Raw genomic sequence first — 27,470 nt, 5'->3', positions numbered from 1 at the left:
GGTGGTAATGCCTTCCATGAGGTATTCCTGATAAACACGTGGCAATGTAGGTCGAGGAATGTTGAATACCTGCACAACTTTGGAAATGGAATGTCCCATGCGTCGGGCATCCACTATCATGCCCGTTCAAACTCTGATAATTCACATCGCCTTGCCATGACCAGCCTAGCTGTGTTCAAACTGACTCATGAGATGTCAGATTACAACTGATAAAGGTCTGGGCATTTCCAGGAAGCCACAGTACAGTGATACCACCTACCCTTACCTTTACATACTGCTATTCCATGACTTTTGCACTTCAGTGTAGGGGTTGTATAACTTTTTTTTTCCTTCATTACACGAAATGATCATTTAAAAGCTGAACTTTCTATTCATTTTTGTTTAAATGTCTGAAATAATTGTGACAATTATGCAAAAATAGAAGGGGGAAAACTTTTTCACACCACAGTAACACAGGGGGATAAATGTGGGTGTAAAATTAACATTGCTGTGTGCTCTGTACATTACAAAAAGAACGTGGCACAAATCGGGCTTCCAGTGTGTGGGGCACCTAGTGCGGCCGCATTTTACATGGGCTCCAGACCTCAACTACTTGCATTTGTAGAAAACTGGACCTTTACCCTACAAATTAGCCCTAACTGTGGGTTGCAGCTGCATTAATACATTAGGGAGGATTTCCATCCTGGTCTCGGGTCTGGAGCCATCGAAGTCGAGCCTCCAACATGCTAGGCGTTCATGACCGCCCCCTGCCATCTTTGGGTGCATGTACAGGGAATGATCTGGAACCTCTTTCGTTGTGACCACTCTACTTTCTCCCCTGTGGAGTAATCACCGTCGGAGCTTACTGTCTCCCTCTGTGACATCTGAGCTGCTGACTCCACACTTGGTCTCCTGGGGCTGAGGCGATTCCTGTGCTCCCATCCTCAATCCTCTGGTACCTATGGGCAACGTGGCTGAGAAGTCTCCATTAGCTGCTATTGATCACTGCCAGCCAGGCTGGTTCATGCCACACATCCCACCCTGCTGAGGAGCTGCCCTCCCACCACACACTACCATCTCCCCGCATGGCCTACTGGGAATCTATCTCCCTGCTCCGGTGGAGATATTCCCCTCGTGGGCTACAGGACGCCACCGGTGGCTTGCAGTCACTGTCTGTGCATTGCCCCTATAGGTGGCCAGTAAGCCACTCCGCCTCCACGGACTTTACTGAATGACGTCAGATCTCTACTGATAAATGTGGCAACCACTTAGGTCATAATGACGTCTTACTGATAGTTGTATTTATTCCTGGTCAGACAGTCGCCATGAGCAACTGGCAGCGACATATTTGTTACAGCGATTTGGAAGGAGACACGGAAAATGTGATGAAAGTGTGCGCCCGTCTTATTGTCTACGGTCTGACACGTAACCCTCAGCGGTGCCCTATGTGCCCGTTACCCCATCCAGCGGTCTCATGGGGGATATAGGGGGGGTTCTGTGCATTAGAGGGGACTATGGACCATGATATTAGTGTTATTTAGGGGCATCCCACGTTACAGGGATCATATATGGTAAACATTTCCCGTGGTGTATCCTGGAATATCAGATGTATGTGCCCCCGCTACACGCCTGTCCCAGGGTACATGCCGCATTACTATGGGACAGGCAGGGCCCTCCGCACTTCCACTATAATAAAGCAGTGTTATCATAGGTATCCCAAAGGTGACAGACTATGTAGGGAAGGCAGCTACGTGTGTGTGTGTATATATGTATATATATATATATATATTATATATATATATATATATCGGTATATACCTAATACTGACCCTCCCCTGTATATAATACTAGCCCCGGGTCACCCCAGCGCCTAGTCTGACACCCGCCCGACCCCGCCCAGCGAATGACGTCAGAAGGGTTGTTCCTGCGATGGGGATCTACCTGGGAAGTTTTTCTACCTAAATATACCTGATTTGCGTTCCACCTGTCTTCCGCTCTGTGCGTTCCACCTCGACTTCCGCCCTTTGCGTTTCACTCAGACGTCCGCCCTGTGCGTTCCACACTTACTTCCGCCCTGTGCGTTCCACCAACTCTTCCACTCTGTGCGTTCCACACTTACTTCCGCCCTGTGCGTTCCACCAGGACTTCCACTCTGTGCGTTCCACATAACTTCCGCCCAGTGCGTTCCACCCGCAGGAAGTCATTTGTACATCCATCTCCGCGTCTCTTCCAAAAAGAAAACAAAGAGACTGTCCGGCAGCAGCAGGTAATAATGTCCTACTACAGGGGGAGCAGCCTGTAGTGCGCTATTATACAGGGGGAGCAGCCTGTAGTGCGCTATTATACTGGGGAGGAGCCTGTAGTGCTCTATTATACAGGGGAGCAGCCTGTAGTGCTCTATTTTATAGGGGAGCAGCCTGTAGTGCTCTATTATACAGGGGGAGCAGCCTGTAGTGCTCTATTTTATAGGGGAGCAACCTTTAGTGCTCTATTTTATAGGGGAGCAACCTTTAGTGCCTACTATACAACACTGGAGCCTGTGGTGCCCACTATACAGTGGGATAGACCTGTGATATCTACTATAGTGGGGGAGTGGCCTGTTGTGTCCTGTTATTATTATACAGGGGGAGCAGCCTGTGGTGTCCTATTATTATTATACAGGGGGAGCAGCCTGTGGTGTCCTGTTATTATTATTAAACAGGGGGAGCAGCCTGTGGTGTCCTGTTATTATTATTATACAGGGGGAGCAGCCTGTTGTGTCCTGTTATTATTATACAGGGGGAGCAGCCTGTGGTGTCCTATTATTATTATACAGGGGGAGCAGCCTGTGGTGTCCTGTTATTATTATTAAACAGGGGGAGCAGCCTGTGGTGTCCTGTTATTATTATTATACAGGGGGAGCAGCCTGTTGTGTCCTGTTACTATTATACAGGGGGAGCAGCCTGTGGTGTCCTGTTATTATTATTATACAGGGGGAGCAGCCTGTTGTGTCCTGTTATTATTATACAGGGGGAGCAGCCTGTGGTGTCCTGTTATTATTATTATACAGGGGAGCAGCCTGTGGTGTACTGTTATTATTATTATACAGGAGGAGCAGCCTGTGGTGTACTGTTATTATTATTATACAGAGGGAGCAGCCTGTGGTGTCCTGTTATTATTATACAGAGGGAGCAGCTTGTGGTGTACTGTTATTATTATACAGGGGGAGCAGCCTGTGGTGTCCTGTTATTATTATTATACAGGGGGAGCAGCCTGTGGTGTCCTGTTATTATTATTATACAGAGGGAGCAGCTTGTGGTGTACTGTTATTATTATACAGGGGGAGCAGCCTGTGGTGTCCTGTTATTATTATTATACAGGGGGAGCAGCCTGTGGTGTCCTGTTATTATTATTATACAGAGGGAGCAGCTTGTGGTGTACTGTTATTATTATACAGGGGGAGCAGCTTGTGGTGTTCTGTTATTATTATTGTACAGGGGGAGCAGCCTGTGGTGTCCTGTTATTATTATTATTATTTATTATACAGGGGAGCAGCCTGTGGTGTCCTGTTATTATTATTATTATACAGGGAGAGCAGCATGTGGTGTCCTGTTAGTATTATTATACAGGGGGAGCAGCCTGTGGTGTGTGAAATTAGTGTGACCTGTGTAAAGTGTTTACTGTTCAAATGGCACTAAAAATGTGTCTGGTAAAAATACAATAATAGTGATCATTCTAGCACCCTGCTCCTGTCACAGCCCGTGCAGTTCCTCTTTTCTGCCTGGGGTGTTTCTCTCTGCTCTGTTGCTTCTAGCACACTCAGCTGATGTAACAAACTTCTGATTAACAGACCAGTGTGTGCTGGAAGCACCAGAGGAGAGAGTGACACCCCAGGCAGAAAAGAGGAACTGCACGGGTTGCGAGAAATACAGGGTGTTAGAATCAAAACTACAGAAAGCAAATAGGTCTTGTGTATTGGAATCTGAGGAGCCTTATAGGTTGGGTCACAGGAATGTATGACAAATATTGACCAGGGCTCTATGGCTAGGAGAAGGGAAGAGGTCATGGCTACTCTGTGTTACATATATGACTGTATTACATGTGTTCTCTATGATGTGTATTATACTTAATATATTTATTCCTTGATAGTCCTGCTGTGAGGAACCAGAGTCTTTATCACACGTTCGGTACTCTCACTAATTCACTGAGGATGGATAAGGATGGAAGTCACAAGACTGACAGGATCTTACATCTCACCCTGGAGATCATCTACCTGCTGACTGGGGAGGTGAGGGGATCTGGGAGTGTCACAGTGACATCACTTATATCTATAGTAATAATACAGGGACATGACTGGGGAGGTGAGGGGATCTGGGAGTGTCACAGTGACATCACTTATATCTATAGTAATAATACAGGGACATGACTGGGGAGGTGAGAGGATCTGGGAGTGTCACAGTGACATCACTTATATCTATAGTAATAATACAGGGACATGATTGGGGAGGTGAGAGGATCTGGGAGTGTCACAGTGACATCACTTATATCTATAGTAATAATACAGGGACATGACTGGGGAGGTGAGGGGATCTGGGGGTGTCACAGTGACATCACTTATATCTATAGTAATAATACAGGGACATGACTGGGGAGGTGAGGGGATCTGGGGGTGTCACAGTGACATCACTTATATCTATAGTAATAATACAGGGACATGACCGGGGAGGTGAGAGGGTCTGGGAGTGTCACAGTGACATCACTTATACCTATAGTAATAATACAGGGACATGACCGGGGAGGTGAGGGGATCTGGGAGTGTCACAGTGACATCACTTATATCTATAGTAATAATACATGGACATGACTGGGGAGGTGAGGGGATCTGGGAGTGTCACAGTGACATCACTTATATCTATAGTAATAATACAGGGACATGACTGGGGAGGTGAAAGGATCTGGGAATGTCACAGTGACATCACTTATATCTATAGTAATAATACATGGACATGACTGGGGAGGTGAGGGGATCTGGGAGTGTCACAGTGACATCACTTATATCTATAGTAATAATACATGGACATGACTGGGGAGGTGAGGGGATCTGGGAGTGTCACATTGACATCACTTATATCTATAGTAATAATACAGGGACATGACTGGGGAGGTGAAAGGATCTGGGAGTGTATGAAATTATATTTGGTGTCTCCCCCAATACATAGGATTACACAGTAGTGAAGAAGACATCCAGTGTTTGTGAGACACCCAGCAGCCATCCCCGTGTGTCAGGAGGACTGAGCAGGACCCAGAGCCCCATCTTGGTGTCTCCACCTCACTCACTGATACATGAGAGACACAATGACCAGAAGATCCTGGAACTCATCAACAAGATCATTCAGCTGCTGACTGGAGAGGGGACTGCTGGGAATGGGACATTATACAGTAACACCGGCGGTTGTGTCTGGGTGATGACTGGAGAGGTGACTGCTGGGAATGGGACATTATACAGTAACACCGGGGGATGTGTCTGGGTGATGACTGGAGAGGTGACTGCTGGGAATGGGACATTATACAGTAACACCAGGGGATGTGTCTGGGTGATGACTGGAGAGGTGACTGCAGGGAATGGGACATTATACAGTAACACCAGGGGATGTGTCTGGGTGATGACTGGAGAGGTGACTGCAGGGAATGGGACATTATACAGTAACACCAGGGGATGTGTCTGAGTGATGACTGGAGAGGTGACTGCTGGGAATGGGACATTATACAGTAACACCAGGGGATGTGTCTGAGTGATGACTGGAGAGGTGACTGCTGGGAATGGGACATTATACAGTAACACCAGGGGAGGTGTCTGGGTGATGACTGGAGAGGTGACTGCTGGGAAGGGGACATTATACAGTAACACCAGGGGAGGTGTCTGGGTGATGACTGGAGAGGTGACTGCTGGGAATGGGACATTATACAGTAACACCGGGGGATGTGTCGGGGTGATGACAGGAGAGGTGAGTGCTGGGAATGGGACATTATACTGTAACTCCAGGGGAGGTGTCTGGGTGATGACTGGAGAGGTGACTGCTGGGAATGGGACATTATACAGTAACACCAGGGATGTGTCTGGGTGATGACTGGAGAGGTGACTGCTGGGAAGGGGACATTATACAGTAACACCAGGGGATGTGTCTGGGTGATGACTGGAGAGGTGACTGCTAGGAATGGGACATTATACAGTAACACCGGGGGATGTGTCTGGGTGATGACTGGAGAGGTGACTGCTGGGAATGGGACATTATACATTAACACCAGGGGATGTGTCTGGGTGATGACCGGAGAGGTGACTGCAGGGAATGGGACATTATACAGTAACACCAGGGGATGTGTCTGGGTGATGACTGTATCATTGTGTGTGTCAGGTTCCTATAAGGTGTCAGGATGTCACTGTCTATGTCTCCATGCAGGAGGGGGAGTATATAGAGGAGCACAAGGGTCTGTACAAGGACGTGATGATGGAGAATCACCGGCCCCTCACTTCACTAGGTAAGAGGAGACTGTGATTTATTGTACAGGAGAGAGCAGGTATGGGGGCCTCCTATATACACATCACCTGATAATCACATATATACAATGTACTCAGTCTCTGTGTGTCTCCTACAGATGGAACCATTAACAGAAATACGCCAGAAAGATGTCCCCCTCCTCTATATTCACAGGATTGTAAAGAGGAGAATCACAGGATCCCACAGGAGCATCAAGTAGGTGGGATTTAGGGTCTCACCAATATCCTAAAGTGACTGTCACTATATGATCTGTAGGTAATCTGTGTGTGTCTTATACACTGATATTATACTGTTTACTCTCAATGAAATCCGACTGTATTATTTTATGGGTTATTTAGGTTGAAGATCTGACGGATATGAAGGCAGAAGATACAGAGGGAGCAGAAGAGACGTATGTGACTGATATTAAGGCAGAACATACAGAGGGAGAAGAAGAGACATATGTGACTGATATTAAGGCAGAAGATATAGAGGGAGAAAAAGAGACGTATCTGAGGGGTGATCAGCAGTGTAAGGAGGAGGAAATCCCTACATATATCAGCACAGGTGAGTATTACAGAAAATAATTACATATTTTCACTGCCCAATATTTTAGCCTGCACCCTCTGTCAGTATAAACTAATTGGGCAAATGTATCTCTTCAGTGGGGGAGATAGCCATCAGTCCCTATTATACTCCTGCTCTCCCCCTGACAACATGTCACTGTGTGTTACCAGCCCAGAGATCTGACCAGTCTCCTCCCCACACTCTCTGGTGTATCTCATACATCAGGAGCCATCAGCCCCTATTATACTCCTGCTCTCCCCCTCACATCATGTCACTGTGTGTTACCAGCCCAGAGATCTGACCAGTCTCCTCCGCACACTCTCTGGTGTATCTCATACATCAGGAGCCATCAGCCCCTATTATACTCCTGCTCTCCCCCTCACATCATGTCACTGTGTGTTACCAGCCCAGAGATCTGACCAGTATCCTCGCCACACTCTCTGGTGTATCTCATACATCAGGAGCCATCAGCCCCTATTATACTCTTGCTCTCCTCCTCACATGTTGTCACTGTGTGTTACCAGCCCAGAGATGTGACCAGTCTCCTCCCCACACTCTCTGGTGTATCTCATACATCAGGAGCCATCAGCACCTATTATACTCCTGCTCTCCTCCTCACATCATGTCACTGTGTGTTACCAGCCCAGAGATCTGACCAGTCTCCTCCCCACACTCTCTGGTATATTTCACACATCAGGAGCCATCAGCCCCTATTATACTCCTGCTCTCCCCCTCACATCATGTCACTGTGTGTTATCAGCCCAAAGATCTGACCAGTCTCCTCCCCACACTCTCAGGTGTATCGCATACATCAGGAACCATCAGCCCCAGATCCAGTTCATCACTGGGGCATACCGGGCATCGATCTGATGGCGTCTTGGCACAACTGCAAGGTACGTGTTTTGCTCCAGAGACCTGGGATCTGTTTTGGTGGACGCCTTAACGGTTCGGTACATATTCTTTCCGATCTCGCTTCTGTCGAGGGTTCTCCGCAAGTGAAAGTGAGAAGGCGGCACCGTCATTCTGGAAGCTGCTAAATGGCCATGGAAGGCTTGGTACTCAGATTTTCTGAGCCTCTCAATCGACGCTCCACTGCGTCTACCTTCAAGGCCAGATCTTCTGTCTCAGGGCCCTGTGCTTCCACCCGGATGCGACCCACCTCTTTTTGATGAGGTGGCTCTTGAGACATCCTTTTTGAGAGCTAAAGGATTTTCACAGTCATTCATTCGTACAATGCTGAGTGCGCGGAAGCCCTTGTCCGCTAGAATGTATCAACGGGTTTGGCATACTTCTCCTGCTGTTCTTCCAGGGTCCTTAACACCAGATGCTTCTGGCTTTCCTGAGTCCTCTAATTTCTACAGGAGTGTGTGGATTTGAGTCGTTGTCTTTCATCCTTAAAAGTGCATGTTTCGGCCCTTTCGGGTTTTTTTCAGAGACAGATTGCCTTGATGCCGGTTTTTGTACCTTTTTTCAGGAAGTGCTCAACATGCAGCCCCTGGTTGTTTCTCTGTTGGCTCTGTGGGATTTGTCCTTGATGCTTCGGGCTCTTCAGTCATCTCCCTTTGAGCCTTTGGACTTGGTGGACCTTCTGTTAGAGCACGTGGAAGACTATATATTCCTTCTGGATATTGCTTCGGTTTGAAGAGTGTCATACTTGAGCGCGTTGTCATGTCGCTCTCCTTTTCTGGTCTTTCACTCAGACTGGGCCATTCTTTGGACTAGACTAGGCTACCTTCCGAAGGTTGTCTACAGATTTCACCTCAATCAGGAGATTGTGGTCCCGGCTTTTCAGTCTCCGGTGGTATCGGCGGAGTAGGCCTCTCTAAGCTGTTGTGAGGGCCCTCCGGATCTATGTGGAACGTACCAGGGACATCCAGAAGTCAGATTCCCTTTTCATCCTCTATTGCTTCCAAAAGTGTGGCTAGCCGGATACGAAGCAGACCTTGGCCATATGGCTCAGTTTAAACATCTGCCACGTATACGTGGTGGCAGTCCTTCCTACCCCGTCCATGATGACAGATCATTCCACCAGGCTGGTGGGTACCTCTTAGGAAGCTCATTGTGGCGCCTCCTCTGAGCAGTTTTGTAGGGTGGCCACGTGGTCTTCTGCTCACACGTTTATCCGTTTTTATGTCTTTCGACACCTTCACCTCCATGGAATGTGGAATGCGGCTTTTTGTCAGAGGGTTCTCAGCACAGTTTAGAAGCTTCCCCCCCCTTAGGAGAATTGCTTTGGGACGTCCCAGTGTAGTCCCTAATAAGAAAAGGAAACTTATGTCTCACCTGGTTAAGTCCTTTTCTTCGAACTCCATAGGGGACGCAGGGCGCCCACCCTGATGCACCTGGCTTGCAGGGTTTTCCTCAGTTTTTGGTTTCCCTGTCTCTTCAGGTGTTTGTGTCTGTGGGTGTGCTGGTCTTCCTTCTCCTTCTCCTCGCTCCTGCCTTGGGCTTGCTAACTTGACTTGCCTTACTGGGGCTGGGGGAGGGGTATAGGGGAGCAGGAGCCTGGGCTGCTGGAGTGAGAAAGCTTTAACTGTTTGGTGCCCAGACTCCACTGTCTGTCCTATACCCCAGCGTATTCCCTTTGTCCCCTATGGAGTTCGCATAAAAGGAATTAACTAGGTAAGAGATAAGTCTCCTTATTGTTGCTCACTTGTTACCAAGATACACTGAACGCAGGAGACCTTTCTGCCCTGTGGAGAGATCACCATGTGGTTGAACACGTCTCATATGGATAAGGGGACACAGGACTCTTGGAGATGAAGACCCCTCTTCCCATAAAGCAGTAGAGGTACAAATAATTTCCATCCACACTACTTACCTGCATATAGACAGACACAGAACCCAGCACTGATAGAACAATACTAAGGTGCTAGGCTTCCTTAATCTGTGGATCTGGACGCTCTGTGTATGTGCGTTGCAGCAGCCAATCACCTCTGGCAGTGTCTCCTCATTCATCCAATCGCAGTCGCCTGAGACCTCCGTCTTTGTCCCTTCTCACCAGCATGCCTCTCCGTTCTCCAGGCTCTGCATCAGGCATCGCCCTTAGCTGCAGCAGCGTTGTTGGTGGGGCCGGGCCCCTCTAGCAGCCTGCGTTGCATCCCCGACTCCTTCAGCCAGCTCTGTGCATGCAGGCTGCCGGGAAGCTGGAGCTCAACTGGAGCTGGAGCTCTACTACTGAGAGAAAAGCAGGGGCTGCAGCTCAAGCTAGACAACAGTGACCCTGCCGGGGGGCTTCCAGGAGGTAACCTCTGCCCCAACTGCTATCTACCCTTACCCCATCTCTAACCCCAGTTGCTATCCTGACCCCCTCTTTGCCCCCAGTTTTGCCTGCCTCTAACCTCCTCCTTGCCCCCTAGTACTGCCCCAGCTGCTATCTACCCCTACCTACCCACAGTACTGCCTGCCCTAGTCCCCTCCTTGCCCCCAGCACTGTCTCAACTGCTGTCTGCACTTACCCTCTTCCTACACCCAGCACTGCATGCCCTTACCCCTTTTACACTACCTGCTACCTGTTCCAAACACTGCCCAAGATGCCACCTGCCCCAAACTCCTGCCTACCCTTAGCCCCCTCTCTGCTCATAGCATTGCACTTGGTTGCTATGCAAGATCAAGACAATGTATTTATAAGTACTGTACTGAACATATGAGTGTGACTTTCCATAGTGTACAATATGTTTAGGGCATGTGGGGAGCTCAAAAGTACAAATTGTGATGGGACCCAGAAACTGTGGAGTAGGACACCAATTTTCTAAAGTGAGAAGTCCCTGGGACCCACATTTGTTTTTCGCTAAGCGCAATCACTGGAAGAGCCAAAGCATTTTGACCACCTACCTTATATAATGTTGCTCCAACATGTGCCATCAGAACAACTCTGACCCACTGAATCATGGACTCTACAAAGCCTCTGAAGGTGTCCGGTGTTGTCTGGTACCAGGATGTTATGTTACCGGTATGGACCTTTATCTACTTTATATTGTGAGGTGGAGCTACTGCGGATCAAACATGGTCCATAGATGCCCAATTGGGTTGATATCCGAGGAATTTGGAGGCCAGGACAACACCATAACTATTCTCAAGCAATGTGTGCCGGGTGGCAGGGCGGATATCCTGCTAAAAGAGGTCACTTCTATCGGAGAATACTGTTGCCATTTAAAGATTTTTAGGTTTGAGATAGGCGTCAACATCCACATCAATGGCCGGATGCAGTGTTTCCCTGCAGAAGACTGGCCAAAGTGTCACACTCCCGCCACCGACTGGTCTTCTACCCAGAATGCATCCTGATGCCACATCTTCCCTAGGTAAATGCACATGTACCCGTCTATTCACTGGATGCAACAGAAAGCTGAATTCTTAGGACCAGGTGCCCTGCTTCCAGTCATCCAAGGTCCAGCTCAGGCGCTCTCAAGCCCATCGCTTTCGTACTTTCACAGTGGTTAGCGTGGGCACTATGACTGGCCTGCAGCTGCACAGTGCCGTGCGCAGGTTGGCTGGATGTGTCGTGATGCATTTCTCCCGTCTCCAGCATTAATATTTTCTGTGATTTGTTGCCACAATAGCCCTTTTATTTTTCGCCTACTTCTACTGAGGGACACTGGGACTTTGGGGAATAGATGGTGGTGAGTGGAGCCCGGACACTTTAAATATTTTTTGACCTTGACTGTGCTCCTCCCCCGTCTATACCTCACCCGACTCATTTGTTTTTAAGAGCTCGAAGGAGCCAGCAGTTTTTTCTTAGGCTGCTTCCATAGCCTGTATGGTTATTATTTATTTTGTTTCCAGCAGGCAGGCTGCATCCTACGGGACTGTGCCTACTTTATCTCGATCCTGCAAGTCTCACACAGTCCCAGAGAGATATGCATCTTTGCTATAAATATCTATAGTACATGCCAGCCTTATTGTATATACTGTATTATGTGACATCTCTGCACTGCAGAACGGCTATAACTCATTTACTGCAGAAGGGATCATAGATATTTCACCTCTTCCCTGCAAGCCTGGAGGCAGCAGCATTTGTTTCACCTGCTTTCATTTTCAATTTCATTTGTGGATAATAGATTATTGATATATACTTACTCATGTGCCAGAAAAAGGGTGACACCCATCCAGTAACACCTAGTTCCTCCTTTCCACGATGGGGCATGTACTCCACAAGCTCTATAAAGTGCTGTGTAGATAGTGTACACCAGGCCTCCTGAGTAATGGTCCACAATTCCCTCATATTCACCTGTGGAAGAACCTGGCATCACACGTGTTCTATTGGGTTCAAATCTGGCAAACCGAGGCCAATTTATAGTACCAAACCTCGGAATACTTCTCCAGCCTGAAAGAGCCACTCGTGATATGCTGCTACTTTCACTGCAAATTATACGGATTACAGAGATATCTGCCTAGATAGAGTACCTCCATGGAGGAAGATACAATTTCATGTGGGGTTGTGGTGTTTTGTACTGGAATGGAAGCGGCTGTCTCAGTTTTCTAGCACATGAGTATATACAGTATATTTATATCTAGTGATATCAGTATATTACGGTGCCAAATTAATGATTTTTGGGGACATTTCAACGTAGACTGTATTGAAAAATGAATCTTGATGTGGGCAAAAATGTATATTTCCATATATGTAATTTATTCCCAGCAGATGGATGTAGCAGCCGGAATGTCTCAGAGGATCATCTCCTTATAACTCAAAGTTGTGAAATAGATGATGATATTACCCGAGATTCTCCAGGAGAAAACCCAATTACCTCAATTATACACCCAGTACCTCACAGCGCAGATATATCACCTGATCCCTCTGATTATGGGGAGTGTTCTAAAAAAATTGATATTGTTGCTTCTGTTACATCTCATACAGTAGATACAGTATTTCCATGTTCTATAGATTCCAACTGTTTTACACAGCACACAAAGCCTATTACCCATCAGCCAAGTGAGAGGCCATTTCCATGTTCTGAGTGTGGAAAATATTTTAGATATAAATCAAATTTAGTGATACATGAAAGACGTCACACAGGTGAGAAGCCATTTCCATGTTCTGAGTGTGGGAAAAGTTTTACACAGAAATCAAATCTCATTGAACATAAGAGAACTCACACAGGTGAGAAACCATTTGCATGTTCTGAGTGTGAGAAATGTTTCACACAGAAATCAGTACTTGTGATACACCAGAGACGTCACACAGAAGAGAAACTATTTCCATGTTCTGAGTGTGGGAAATGTTTTACATACAAATCACATCTTGTTACGCATCAGAGAAGTCACACCGGTGAGAAGCCATTTCCATGTCCTGAGTGTGGGAAATGTTTTACAAAGAACTCAAATCTTGTTGAACATAAGAAAACACACACAGGTGAGAAACCATTTCCATGTCCTGAGTGTCGGAAATGTTTTGCACAGAAATCATATCTTGTTATACATCAGAGAAGTCACACAGGTGAGAAACCATTTCCATGTCCTGAATGTGGGAAATGTTTTACAAATAAATCGGATCTTGTTAGACATCAGAGACGTCACACAGGTGAGAGGCCATTTCCATGTTCTGAGTGTGGGAAATCTTTTACACAGAAATCAAATCTTATTGAACATCAGAGAACTCACACAGGTGAGAAACCATTTCCATGTCCTGAGTGTGGGAAATGTTTTACTCTGAAATCATATCTTGTTATACATCAGAGAACTCACACAGGTGAGAAACGATTTCCATGTTCTGAGTGTGGGAAATGTTTTACTCTGAAATCATATCTTGTTACACATCAAAAAAGTCACACAGGTGAGAAGCCGTTTACATGCTCCGAGTGTATGAAATGTTTTACACTGAAATCAGAACTTGTTAGGCATCAGAGAAGTCACACAGGTGTGACACCATTTGCATGCTCTGAGTGTGGGAAATGTTTTACACAGAAATCACATCTTATAACACATCAGATAAGTCACACAGGTGAGAAACCATTTCCATGTTCTGAGTGTGGGAAATGTTTTACACAGAAATCACATCTTGTCACACATCAGAGAATTCACATAGGTGAGAAGCCATTTCCATGTCCATAGTATTTCTCCTGTCACAGGCTCTTTATTGACCTTTTCACACTTTTTTCATGATGGCCTCATTTAGTTACTGTACATATTGAATTCTTGTGTATTTGTTAATTAGCTTTTCAAACCTGACAGACAAGTTCCTGCAATAAACCTCCCCTCAATTACATTTCTGGAGTGATGATTCCAGGAGCCGGGAGGAAAGTGAGGCTTTTAACTAGGGATGTGCAGGCTCGGATAGGTTCGAGTTTGCACGTGGAGTTCGGATTTTTCCCTCAAAAAAAACGGAACTCAGAACGAGGCAAAACGTCATCTTACATGGACGAACATCATCATTCCTGGTCTTTTGTCCAGGAATGATGATGTTCGTCCATGTAAGATGACGTTTTGCCTCGTTCTGAGTTCCGTTTTTTTGGAGGGAAAAATCCGAACTCCACGTGCAAACTCGAACCTATCCGAGCCTGCACATCCCTACTTTTAACTGACTCTAACTTTGAGCTGTATGTACTTTGGGTGCAATTCTAGTCACCTCCCTCAATCACAATTCTTGGTGGTTAATTGCCACTCTCCACTGACTAGATCAGCCGCCATGACACAACCTACATGTGGACGCCCAGCTGAGACGCAGTCACTCCCATCAGCCGTAAGTCATGCGTCTAAGATATGGACACCTCAGAATCACTTGTAGTTTCTCAAACATAACCAAGATAGTAAAAGCTGGTACACAAAGAGGACACAGCAATAGTATAGGACTGTCCTATATGTGGGGGCTCCGGAAGCAGTTGCATTATGTGTATATTAGTGTCATTATATGACCGTGCTCGCTCTCTCTTATCTGAGCAAAGAGGATGCTGCACAGATCTTTTTCAAACTTGTCTTACTGAAACTTATTTAATTGGCTGTAACCTCCTTTCCCTCAAAAATCCATGGATTGCCTGTGCGTGTCATACATCTTACATGTCCTCATCTAAGGGAGTTTTTGTACATTTTGTATTGAACTCTTTTTGAAAAGACCCAGCGGGAAGTATGTTTTACATGTCTGCAGAATACATTTGACTCTTTATCCTGGCTCTTTATGTCCCCCCACCCTTACCTTATAATTTATTGAAGAGAGCTGTTGAGTTTGTGACTCAATCTCCTACCACTTCTGTGCTAGGTTTAGGAGACATTAATAATCTTAGACCCTACCATGTATAGGTGGCATGAATCCTCTGCTTCTCCTCTGCAGGGAAGAGGTAGATTTACACATTTTGTGACAGGTCTTGGCTGGGTTGATGCTCGGTGAGTAATATGTCCTGGTGTAGCCAATATTTTTGTATCTCACATACCTATCACTCCTTTTTGAGGATTGACCTGGCTCTGGTCTCTCGCATTTTGCTTTCGAAATATCTTTGGTTGAATATATTAAACCAGAGGTATTTCAGATTATTCCCTACTTATTGTAGACTTGGATTTAGCTAGTCCTTGTGGGCAGTAATTTTGGAAGCTACACCCATCCTGGCTATTACAGATGGGTGCTGGGTCTGTAGTAGAACTTTGGGCTGGATATTTTTCTTATATTATATTGATGACCTCTGTGTGGTGGAATGAACCTTCCGTGAACCAGGTGGAGAAAAATCATTATGGCGAACCATGTGGGGGATCTCATACCCCGTGCTATACTTCACCATAAGCATACTAATCTAGTACGAGAGAAATTCTGACTGTCATAATATCCATTCTTGTCCCTCAAAGTATAAAAATAAAACAAAATAATAAAAAAGGAATACACTCCTTAATCTTTTAAAACAAGAAAGCAAAAATAAAACTTTATGCACTAAACTTATAAGGCTTCTAGTAACAGCTTTTTTGAAAAAGATCTTTGGAACACATTGAATCACAATTATTAGTAACAAATTAAAGTTATGGACAATTACAAATAATTGAAATGAACGTAGTCAACTCAGCCTTAATAAGATCAATCTTGAGATGAGATGCCCACATTCACTTTACGCACCTGTACTCGCTACATTAGAGCTGAACGCACTAAATTGCCATCACTATGCAAACTGGCAACGTTGAAACTCTAGCTACACAAAATAGCAATTTGCACACAGTTTTTGTTAAACAGTTATAGGAGTTTAAATCTTGTTGGAGTACGTCACACCCCACCAAGTTCACCAAAGGTTAAAGTCATTTTATGAGAGACTTTGCTGAAAAGTGGCTGAGCTTAAAATGTTCTATAGGAATAGAGGTGGAACTTGAGTCTATATTGGGACCTTGAACAACCTTATTTGAGTGTCAGGTCGGAGTCCTCTAGGCTTGTTTGGCTCTCCCAACTGCCTGGACTGATCATCTCCATTTTAAAGCTAATTGCAGGTTGATGTTTGCTTTACTTGGCTCATTTAGTTAAATGTTTAGAAAATATATTCCGCACTGTGAGTTACTCCTGTTATGTGAGCTGTAGTTATGAATGTGACCAGAGGTGCCGTTACCAGCATGGACTACACCTGACAGCTGCCTATTTAAGTCTGCCTGATCCCAGCACTCATTTGCTGGGTCATTAATGTTTCTGCCTTTCACCAATGTTACTGGACTTGTTTCATGTGCTGGACCTGTGTTCATGTAAGCTTCTGTGATCATCCCTGCCAAGTATATCTGCCATACCAAGAATATCAGCATTCTCAAATCTGAATTTTGAAATGTACCTGCATTATCAGTATTCTTGCAGTTTCTAGTATCCTGCTTTTTACAAATACCTGCATTATTATGCTTACCTGCAGTCCCAGACCATTGTATTTTCTCAATAAACATCATTCTGAGTTGATTGCTATATTCTGTGACTTGGGATTCATCTGCATCCAGGGCATACATAACAGTATATAGGCACTAAAAATGCTATTTATTCAACGATCAGAAAACATGGATATAGGAATCATCCAGTGCTGCTGTTAAGGATCAATGTAGGTGGCAGAGCCTAACTAGCCCGGACTCTCCCCACCTTATCCTTTGGCGGTCTGGCTGGTGCTTAGATGTTCTCCAGGGGTTTCCTAATGGCCAGTGGTGAAGGGACTCCACTTTGTGCTCCAAATCTCCAGTACCCTGCTGGTCGCCCACTGTTTCATGCTAAATGTACTTTTTCAAGTACCACATTGGTATGAAACATTGAAAAGGTATGAATTATCATATGTTACAATATTTTAATACTGGTATCTTTGTATTGTATTTATTATTTATGCTAGATATATAGAACACTGAGGGTATGTAAAGTACTTGGTGCAACATTTGGTTATACTATTTTAAGGCTGCTGTGAATTTATTGTTAATGGTTTGATAAGGGTTTTTACATCATCTGGTCAAAATATCTATCTACTTTATCCAACCAACAAAATGGTGGAGCTTATATTTAGACAAGATCAATAAGGACTGGGTACTTGTTCAAGACTGTATTTTAATGTCTATTCACCCTTGGAATAATGGACTACTAATATAAATTTGAAAAGAATCAGTTAGTCCCCCTGTTGGTTACTATGGAAACCGCCGCTCGTGACTTCCGATTCAGCGGCTTATGTTTTTCAATCGTTTACAGACTTCCGGGTGAGGCGGCCATATCACTTCCAGGATATACGGCACTTAAGAATTGGCTAACTCCGGTCTTCCGGCCAGGCGGTTCGTGTGTTCCATATGCGGTTCACTGCTGGCCGGCCTCCCGGATAACATGGTGACGTCACTTCTGGGATTAGTAATACACATCAGAGATAGACCAGGTACGCTATAAGACTACCGGAAGTTCTGGATTGTGCACTGACGATCCAAGTGGACATTCAAATTGCACTAGATTTACACACTATCCAACCAGTATTTAACGTAGCTTAGTGGAGCTCCTCTCTTTACTGTATTACCCCTGAAGAAGTCCAATCAAGGCTGAAACACGTAGGGATACAGGATACTTACCTTCCTCATATATGAGACTTACTTGTACCTCATTTGGAGAAGTAGCCACATACCTGATGCTGAGGAACCTATTTGGACTGAGACCTTTCCAGCATGTAGTTAATCTTCTATACCAAGTTGAGTATGCTAACCTTTTTTCTCTATTTTTAATTTATTTTGTATTTTTTATTCTTAATAGATGTGTTTTTACGCTGTCTGTTAGATAAATAAATTCACAAATTTTTAAATAATATATATTATTTATTTGGTTTGTACATATTTATGTAAAAAAAGAGCAAACGGACAGATTTTAGGATTTGTTTGAACTTCTCAGCACTAGTCACTTTTTCGACAATTTTTGCAGAATTAAGGCCCCCTATTTTTGTTTTGTATATTGGTGAGTTGCATATGTCAAACAGATTACACCCAAATGAAAAATCTGAACCAGATCAAGATACTGAATTTGCTTAGATACCCCTCTAGGGGGGGTTAACTGTCTATGTTCTATATAGACACACTAGACAGTATGTTATAAAGCTCTGCACACTGGCTAAGGTACGTGTGGTTCACTCCTGGAAGGCCACCTTGGGTCCTGAATTTAGTGCTTGGGTTTTCCTGGTCACCCATGAAAAATACCTCCAAATTTGACAATATCTGGTATAGATGGCTACAGTCTAGGTATGCTAAACTTTCCTGCCCAGTGCACTGCCTCCTCTGTGTCCTCTGAATAGCTGCAAGAGCAAACAGTTATATCAGACTAAAGCTTCAATAACCTTGATGTCTCGAGACCCCTCACCTAGGAGCAAAAGAGCTTCACCTAATGCAGACATCTGGTTACCCCCTCAGCTATCCACCAGCTATTGAAAGAACTCTGAATAGGTGGAGCACCCTGTGATAAAGGGTGTATCTGCTGAGGAAGTCTACTCCACAGTTTTCCACCTGGAAACGAAAAAATCTGTGATGGCTTGAACCTTTATACTTAATGCATAATCCTGTTCGTCTTTCTCATGGCTAGACCACGAGTGATGCTTCTTGGAGATTAATGTATACCACATTGATGGCGCTGATGGACTGATACTTCATGGCCCTCACTTGCCAGATCTGGCCAATGGAGGTCAGAGGATGAAAAACCGCTCTAAACTCCAGCATGTGGATCAAGATCTTTGACTCCTCAAGAGCCCAAAACTCTTGTAACTAGAATTTAAGAGGAATGGCACCCCCTCCATGAGGGCTGACATCTCTACCACAATTGTCCAGTTTCTGATGGAGACCCACTGTTGAGATTGTCACCTTGCATCCACCAGTGGAGAGACACACACCTCTAGGGAAAGCCTGAATAGCTAATCAAGAGCTAGTTGGACTCTTTCCAATTTCAAATCCATTCAATCTGGAGTTCCTGTAAATAATCCTCTAAAAAATCCACTAAATTGAAGATGGACACCTTCCTCCCCAGGGTCCTCATGCAAATGTGAGTTAAATTGACTGCAAGACATCAGGGACCTAATCAGTCCACGTAGCAAGGAGACTGTATCCTCCAGAAGCACCTCCATTGTTGATGCATGTCAAATAGCAGGCCTTGCTTCTTAAAAATAAGAAATTACCTAAGAGCCTCCAAGGTCTGGGCTGTCTATAGAACATGAGTGACTGAACTTCAACTTAATTAGCAGGCCTTCTATATAAAGGAAGACCGACACCCCGAGATCGAAAAACGGTGTCAATAAACATCATGGCCCTGCTGAATACCTTGAGTACTGAGGCTAGTCTGGAGGATAGGGCCCAAGACATGGAGCTGAACAGCAAATCTGAAGAGGGAATCGAGCCTTTCCAGATTGGAAAGTGAACGTATTTATCATTGGAGTCCATAGACACCCAGAAATAATCCCATTTAAATGCCGTTGATGACAATCTGCAAGTGCTCCCACTCCTATCATTTCAGCAGGACAATTAGGAACCTAGAGGCTTTCCCAGAATAAACGACATGTAGTCCCTCAACACAGGAATACCCTAAAGGATCTCATGCCAGTCACGTATGTCAGAGGGCTAGGGAGCTAGCTACCTTGCTGCCCAATCCTATCTACCGTGCTGCAGCCTTTCCATGGGAAGCAGAGAAATGGCAAACTGGAATTCTGAACCCACACCCCACTGTAGGGACAAACGCGGCATAAGCTAGGACGCTAGGCTTAAAGGTGCTGGCAGCAAGGAACTTATTCCAGCAGTGGCCTCAGAAATAAAAGCTTTCAATTTGGTTCAAATATAACCAACCCAGATTATGAAGACAACAGAGCCATTTTAGACTCAGTGTCCACTTCCAAAGTACAAGAACCAGTGCATCGCATACTCAACTGCAGCTAATCTAGTACTTCAGACTAGTGTTCAGACCACCTCTCTACAGTCTTACTGATCCAAGACAAAGCCAAACTAGGTGTATGGTATCTGTACTGTGGTCTCGTATAACCGTGCTATGGGAGCATACACCCTGGAGGTCACTCACATTTCAGGATCCACATTGCAGAAGATATAAAGGGTCTGTGGAATATGGAAAACCTACAATCATCCATTGGGGCTGGTCTGTGTAGTGTAGCCTCTAGACTGAGGGCAGGGTGCAGAGAGTGCCAGCAGGGAGTGTGGATGGGGAGGGTGTGTGCCCTTGTGACATGCCTCCAATTTGTTACAATTGGCGGCGTGCCCAGCACTGCCCTCACATTGTGGCCCGTGGCTGGGAAGGCTCAGGGCAACTGTTTTAGTGGGTGCTGATATAAAGGGCAGGCTACATTTTGCCATTTTAAAAGGGGGCAGGGCGTAGCACTATGCTAAAACAGCCTAGCGGGAACACTCTGTGCCAGTGATCGCGCTGAGTGAACAAAATTGTGGGTCCCAGTGCCCCCTCACTTTTAAAAATTGGGGTCCTACTCCACTATTTCTGGGTCCCATCACATATTATGGGAGGTGAGGGCAAGCAGCAGTTGGACAGTGCTAGGGGCAGGTAGCAGTTGGCATAGAGGGGGTTAAAGGCAAGCAGCAGTTGGGGTCGAGCTGAGGGTATAGGCAGGAAGAAGTTGGGGTAGAATTGTGGGTAGAGGAGAGTAAGGGCAGGCAGTGCCACGGGTAGGTTGGGGTAAGCAAAGACAGCAGTTGTGATAGTGCTGGGGGGCAAGGAGGGAGCTAGGGGCAGGCAGTATTAGGGGTATGGAGGGTGTAAGGGTAGATAGCAGCTAGGGCAGAACTGGGGGAAAAAAGGGGGTTAGGGGCAGGCAATACGGGGACAGTGCTGGGGCTAGGGAGGGGGTCAGGATAGCAGCTTGGGCAGTACTGGGGGCAAGGAGTGGGGTAAGAGTAGATAGCAGCTTGGGCAGTACTGGGGGCAAGGAGTGGGGTAAGAGTAGATAACAGTTGGGGCAGTGTTTACCTCCTTCCTCCTGGTGTTGTCCCCCACCGGGTCATTGCCCACCTCCAGCTGCTTCATATCCACGCAGCGTCCACCTCCTGCTGCTTCATATCCACGCAGCGTCCACCTCCTGCTGCTTCATATCCATGCAGCGTCCACCTCCTGCTGCTTCATATCCACGTAGGGTCCACCTCCAGCTGCTTCATATCCACGCAGCGTCCACCTCCTGCTGCTTCATATCCACGCAGCGTCCACCTCCTGCTGCTTCATATCCATGCAGCGTCCACCTCCTGCTGCTTCATATCCACGTAGGGTCCACCTCCAGCTGCTTCATATCCACGCAGGGTCCACCTCCAGCTGCTTCATATCCACGCAGGGTCCACCTCCAGCTGCTTCATATCCACGCAGCGTCCACCTCCTGCTGCTTCATATCCACGCAGGTTCCACCTCCAGCTGCTTCACATCCACGCAGCGTCCACCTCCTGCTGCTTCACATCCACCTCCTGCTGCTTCACATCCACCTCCAGCTGCTTCACATCCACGCAGCGTCCACCTCCAGCTGCTTCACATCCACGCAGCGTCCACCTCCAGCTGCTTCACATCCACGCAGCGTCCACCTCCTGCTGCTTCACATCCACGCAGGGCCCACCTCCAGCTGCTTCACATCCACGCAGGGCCCACCTCCAGCTGCTTCACATCCACGCAGGGCCCACCTCCAGCTGCTTCACATCCACGCAGGGCCCACCTCCAGCTGCTTCACATCCACGCAGCGTCCACCTCCAGCTGCTTCACATCCACGCAGGGTCCACCTCCTGCTGCTTCACATCCACGCAGGGTCCACCTCCTCCTGCTTCACATCCACGCAGGGTCCACCTCCAGCTGCTTCACATCCACGCAGGGTCCACCTCCTGCTGCTTCACATCCACGCAGGGTCCACCTCCAGCTGCTTCACATCCACGCAGCGTCCACCTCCTGCTGCTTCACATCCACGCAGCGTCCACCTCCAGCTGCTTCACATCCACGCAGGGTCCACCTCCAGCTGCTTCACATCCACGCAGCGTCCACCTCCAGCTGCTTCACATCCACGCAGGGTCCACCTCCAGCTGCTTCACATCCACGCAGGGTCCACCTCCAGCTGCTTCACATCCACGCAGCGTCCACCTCCTGCTGCTTCACATCCACGCAGGGTCCACCTCCTGCTGCTTCACATCCACGCAGCGTCCACCTCCTGCTGCTTCACATCCATGCAGGGTCCACCTCCTGCTGCTTCACATCCACGCAGCGTCCACCTCCAGCTGCTTCACATCCACGCAGCGTCCACCTCCTGCTGCTTCACATCCACGCAGGGTCCACCTGCTGCTTCACATCCACGCAGGGTCCACCTCCTGCTGCTTCACATCCACGCAGGGTCCACCTCCAGCTGCTTCACATCCACGCAGCGTCCACCTCCAGCTGCTTCACATCCACGCAGCGTCCACCTCCAGCTGCTTCACATCCACGCAGGGTCCACCTCCTGCTGCTTCACATCCACGCAGGGTCCACCTCCAGCTGCTTCACATCCACGCAGGGTCCACCTCCTGCTGCTTCACATCCACGCAGCGTCCACCTCCAGCTGCTTCACATCCACGCAGGGCCCACCTCCAGCTGCTTCACATCCACGCAGGGCCCACCTCCAGCTGCTTCACATCCACGCAGGGCCCACCTCCTGCTGCTTCACATCGACGCAGGGCCCACCTCCAGCTGCTTCACATCCACGCAGGGCCCACCTCCTGCTGCTTCACATCCACGCAGGGCCCACCTCCTGCTGCTTCACATCCACACAGGGTCCACCTCCAGCTGCTTCACATCCACGCAGCGTCCACCTCCTGCTGCTTCACATCCACGCAGGGTCCACCTCCAGCTGCTTCACATCCACACAGCGTCCACCTCCTGCACCTCCAGCTGCTTCACATCCACGCAGCGTCCACCTCCAGCTGCTTCACATCCACGCAGCGTCCACCTCCAGCTGCTTCACATCCACGCAGCGTCCACCTCCAGCTGCTTCACATCCACGCAGGGTCCACCTCCAGCTGCTTCACATCCACGCAGCGTCCAGCTGCTTCACATCCACGCAGCGTCCACCTCCTGCTGCTTCACATCCACGCAGCGTCCACCTCCTGCTGCTTCACATCCACGCAGGGTCCACCTCCAGCTGCTTCACATCCACGCAGCGTCCACCTCCTGCTGCTTCACATCCACGCAGGGTCCACCTCCTGCTGCTTCACATCCACGCAGGGTCCACCTCCAGCTGCTTCACATCCACGCAGGGTCCACCTCCAGCTGCTTCACATCCACGCAGGGTCCACCTCCAGCTGCTTCACATCCACGCAGGGTCCACCTCCTGCTGCTTCACATCCACGCAGGGTCCACCTCCTGCTGCTTCACATCCACGCAGCGTCCACCTCCTGCTGCTTCACATCCACGCAGGGTCCACCTCCAGCTGCTTCACATCCACGCAGCATCCACCTCCAGCTGCTTCACATCCACGCAGCGTCCACCTCCAGCTGCTTCACATCCACACAGCGTCCACCTCCTGCACCTCCAGCTGCTTCACATCCACGCAGCGTCCACCTCCAGCTGCTTCACATCCACGCAGCGTCCACCTCCAGCTGCTTCACATCCACGCAGCGTCCACCTCCAGCTGCTTCACATCCACGCAGCGTCCACCTCCAGCTGCTTCACATCCACGCAGGGTCCACCTCCAGCTGCTTCACATCCACGCAGCGTCCAGCTGCTTCACATCCACGCAGCGTCCACCTCCTGCTGCTTCACATCCACGCAGCGTCCACCTCCTGCTGCTTCACATCCACGCAGGGTCCACCTCCAGCTGCTTCACATCCACGCAGCGTCCACCTCCTGCTGCTTCACATCCACGCAGGGTCCACCTCCTGCTGCTTCACATCCACGCAGGGTCCACCTCCAGCTGCTTCACATCCACGCAGGGTCCACCTCCAGCTGCTTCACATCCACGCAGGGTCCACCTCCAGCTGCTTCACATCCACGCAGGGTCCACCTCCTGCTGCTTCACATCCACGCAGGGTCCACCTCCTGCTGCTTCACATCCACGCAGCGTCCACCTCCTGCTGCTTCACATCCACGCAGGGTCCACCTCCAGCTGCTTCACATCCACGCAGCGTCCACCTCCAGCTGCTTCACATCCACGCAGCGTCCACCTCCTGCACCTCCAGCTGCTTCACATCCACGCAGCGTCCACCTCCAGCTGCTTCACATCCACGCAGCGTCCACCTCCAGCTGCTTCACATCCACGCAGCGTCCACCTCCAGCTGCTTCACATCCACGCAGCGTCCACCTCCAGCTGCTTCACATCCACGCAGGGTCCACCTCCAGCTGCTTCACATCCACGCAGCGTCCAGCTGCTTCACATCCACGCAGCGTCCACCTCCTGCTGCTTCACATCCACGCAGCGTCCACCTCCTGCTGCTTCACATCCACGCAGGGTCCACCTCCAGCTGCTTCACATCCACGCAGCGTCCAACTCCTGCTGCTTCACATCCACGCAGGGTCCACCTCCTGCTGCTTCACATCCACGCAGGGTCCACCTCCAGCTGCTTCACATCCACGCAGGGTCCACCTCCAGCTGCTTCACATCCACGCAGGGTCCACCTCCAGCTGCTTCACATCCACGCAGGGTCCACCTCCTGCTGCTTCACATCCACGCAGGGTCCACCTCCTGCTGCTTCACATCCACGCAGCGTCCACCTCCTGCTGCTTCACATCCACGCAGGGTCCACCTCCAGCTGCTTCACATCCACGCAGCGTCCACCTCCAGCTGCTTCACATCCACGCAGCGTCCACCTCCTGCTGCTTCACATCCACGCAGCGTCCACCTCCAGCTGCTTCACATCCACGCAGGGCCCACCTCCTGCTGCTTCACATCCACGCAGGGCCCACCTCCAGCTGCTTCACATCCACGCAGGGCCCACCTCCTGCTGCTTCACATCCACGCAGGGCCCACCTCCTGCTGCTTCACATCCACGCAGGGTCCACCTCCAGCTGCTTCACATCCACGCAGCGTCCACCTCCTGCTGCTTCACATCCACGCAGGGTCCACCTCCTGCTGCTTCAGATCCACGCAGGGTCCACCTCCAGCTGCTTCACATCCACGCAGCGTCCACCTCCAGCTGCTTCACATCCACGCAGCGTCCACCTCCTGCTGCTTCACATCCACGCAGCGTCCACCTCCTGCTGCTTCACATCCACGCAGCGTCCACCTCCTGCTGCTTCACATCCACGCAGCGTCCACCTCCTGCTGCTTCACATCCACGCAGGGTCCACCTCCTGCTGCTTCATATCCACGCAGCGTCCACCTCCTGCTGCTTCATATCCACGCAGCGTCCACCTCCTGCTGCTTCATATCCACGCAGCGTCCACCTCCTGCTGCTTCATATCCACGCAGCGTCCACCTCCTGCTGCTTCATATCCACGCAGCGTCCACCTCCTGCCTGCAGAGCGCTGGGATGTAGGATTCTGGGATGGAGCGCAGTCAGCTAGAGGAGCCCGGAATCACCACAGGTGAAGCCGAGGGTCCGCTGGCGCCGATGGAATCTGCAGAGTCAGGATGGCGAGTATGCTGTAACGCAGGCAGGGAGAGGAGGAGGTGGTCCCTGGTGGCAATTGTATAAGGCACTGCCGGTGGCAATTGGTTCAGAGACGCTGCCAGCAGTGATTGGTTGAGGAGATGCTTTTGGAGGTGATTGGCCGCTGCGGACATAGCACACACAGCGCGTCCTGCAGGACCCGCTCTGTTTTAAAAACCGGGTCCCCAGATGCCTAAAGCGTGTATTTTTCGATCACTGTGTGCGCCAATATTTTGACTGCCGGGTTGCTGACTACTTCCCACACAATATGTATACACCCCTACACACACATCTACATATAGATATATATATTTACTGTCCAAGTAGGGCAGCACTCCAATAATTAAATAAGCAATGGTAGCTGACCGATTGGACTGCACGTGGCGGGGTATGTGTATAAAGTAAGTTGTTTTGTCAATTGTATGTCATTGACCTTGAAAACAAAGCAATACAGGGCTTCAAAATATATATATATATATATATACACACATAGTGTTCATTCTAGCACTCTATCCAGTCTGGGGTGTTGCTCTCTACTCTGGTGATTCTAGCACACTCTGTTCTATATCTCAGCAGTTTGTTGCATTAGCCGATGGTGTTAGAAGCACCAGAACAGAGAGCAACAACCTAGGTGTATGCAGGGGTGTAAATTTGGGGGCTGTTATAAGTGCCTATCCTGCACCACTTGCAGCTATCTAATTTCCACTAAGCATTTTTCCCATCCACACTCAGGATTTAAATCTCGGATACGCTATCCCCTTACTGGCACCAGCACTTATGTCATATATGTCATCAACTGTCCACGTGGACTTTATTACATTGGAAAGACTATCAGGACTTTTATAAAGTGCATGTGCCAGCACCGATCCGCAATACGAGCGGCATTGAATAATAAAGAGATGGATCAGCCGGTGGCTAAACATTAAGCATCATTTATCTGCACTTAAATATATTCCCACCGAGCCAGGTATAGGATATGCCAAGGGGCGATTGCGGAAGGACTCTTGGGGTGCAGGGGAATCACCGGCCGGGCGCTGAGAAACCGAGAGGCCTCAATCACCAACTTTTTTTCTTTAAGCAACATGAGGATCTTTCAGGACATTTGGTTTATTTCTATTCATCATCACATAGTTACCTAGTGACAGATGGCGGTCTCTTCATTCCTAGTGACAGATGGCGGTCTCTTCATACCTAGTGACAGATGGCGGTCTCTTCATACCTAATGACAGATGGCAGTCTCTTTATACCTAATGACAGATGGCGGTCTCTTCATACCTAGTGACAGATGGTGGTCTCTTCATACCTAGTGACAGATGGTGGTCTCTTCATACCTAGTGACAGATGGTGGTCTCTTCATACCTAGTGACAGATGGCGGTCTCTTCATACCTAGTGACAGATGGTGGTCTCTTCATACCTAGTGACAGATGGTGACCTCTTCA

General features: G+C 48.3%; 1 protein-coding gene across 2 annotated transcripts in view; it reads left to right on the top strand.

Moving 5' to 3' along the window:
• Positions 1 to 2,190: 2,190 nt before the first annotated feature.
• Positions 2,191 to 27,470, top strand: part of LOC148454254 (uncharacterized) — a 53,844-nt gene continuing 28,564 nt past the window's right edge. The window contains exons 1-7 of one of the 2 annotated variants that reach the window (XM_088461143.1): positions 2,191 to 2,245; positions 4,108 to 4,246; positions 5,178 to 5,435; positions 6,417 to 6,495; positions 6,613 to 6,710; positions 6,854 to 7,061; positions 12,700 to 14,101. In XM_088461143.1, coding sequence (XP_088317269.1) covers positions 4,169 to 4,246; positions 5,178 to 5,435; positions 6,417 to 6,495; positions 6,613 to 6,710; positions 6,854 to 7,061; positions 12,700 to 14,101 — 2,123 coding nt within the window. In that variant the 5' untranslated portion in view covers positions 2,191 to 2,245; positions 4,108 to 4,168. Of the gene's footprint in view, positions 2,246 to 4,107; positions 4,247 to 5,177; positions 5,436 to 6,416; positions 6,496 to 6,612; positions 6,711 to 6,853; positions 7,062 to 12,699; positions 14,369 to 27,470 lie in introns of those variants that run through there. The other variant, XM_088461142.1, reaches the window with a different exon arrangement.

Source organism: Taudactylus pleione, unplaced genomic scaffold (genome assembly GCF_031769625.1).
Source record: "Taudactylus pleione unplaced genomic scaffold, aTauple2 ptg001020l, whole genome shotgun sequence".
Lineage (NCBI taxonomy): Eukaryota > Metazoa > Chordata > Amphibia > Anura > Myobatrachidae > Taudactylus > Taudactylus pleione.
Note: the sequence above shows the minus strand (reverse complement) of the source record. Positions and strands in the feature narration are given on the sequence as shown.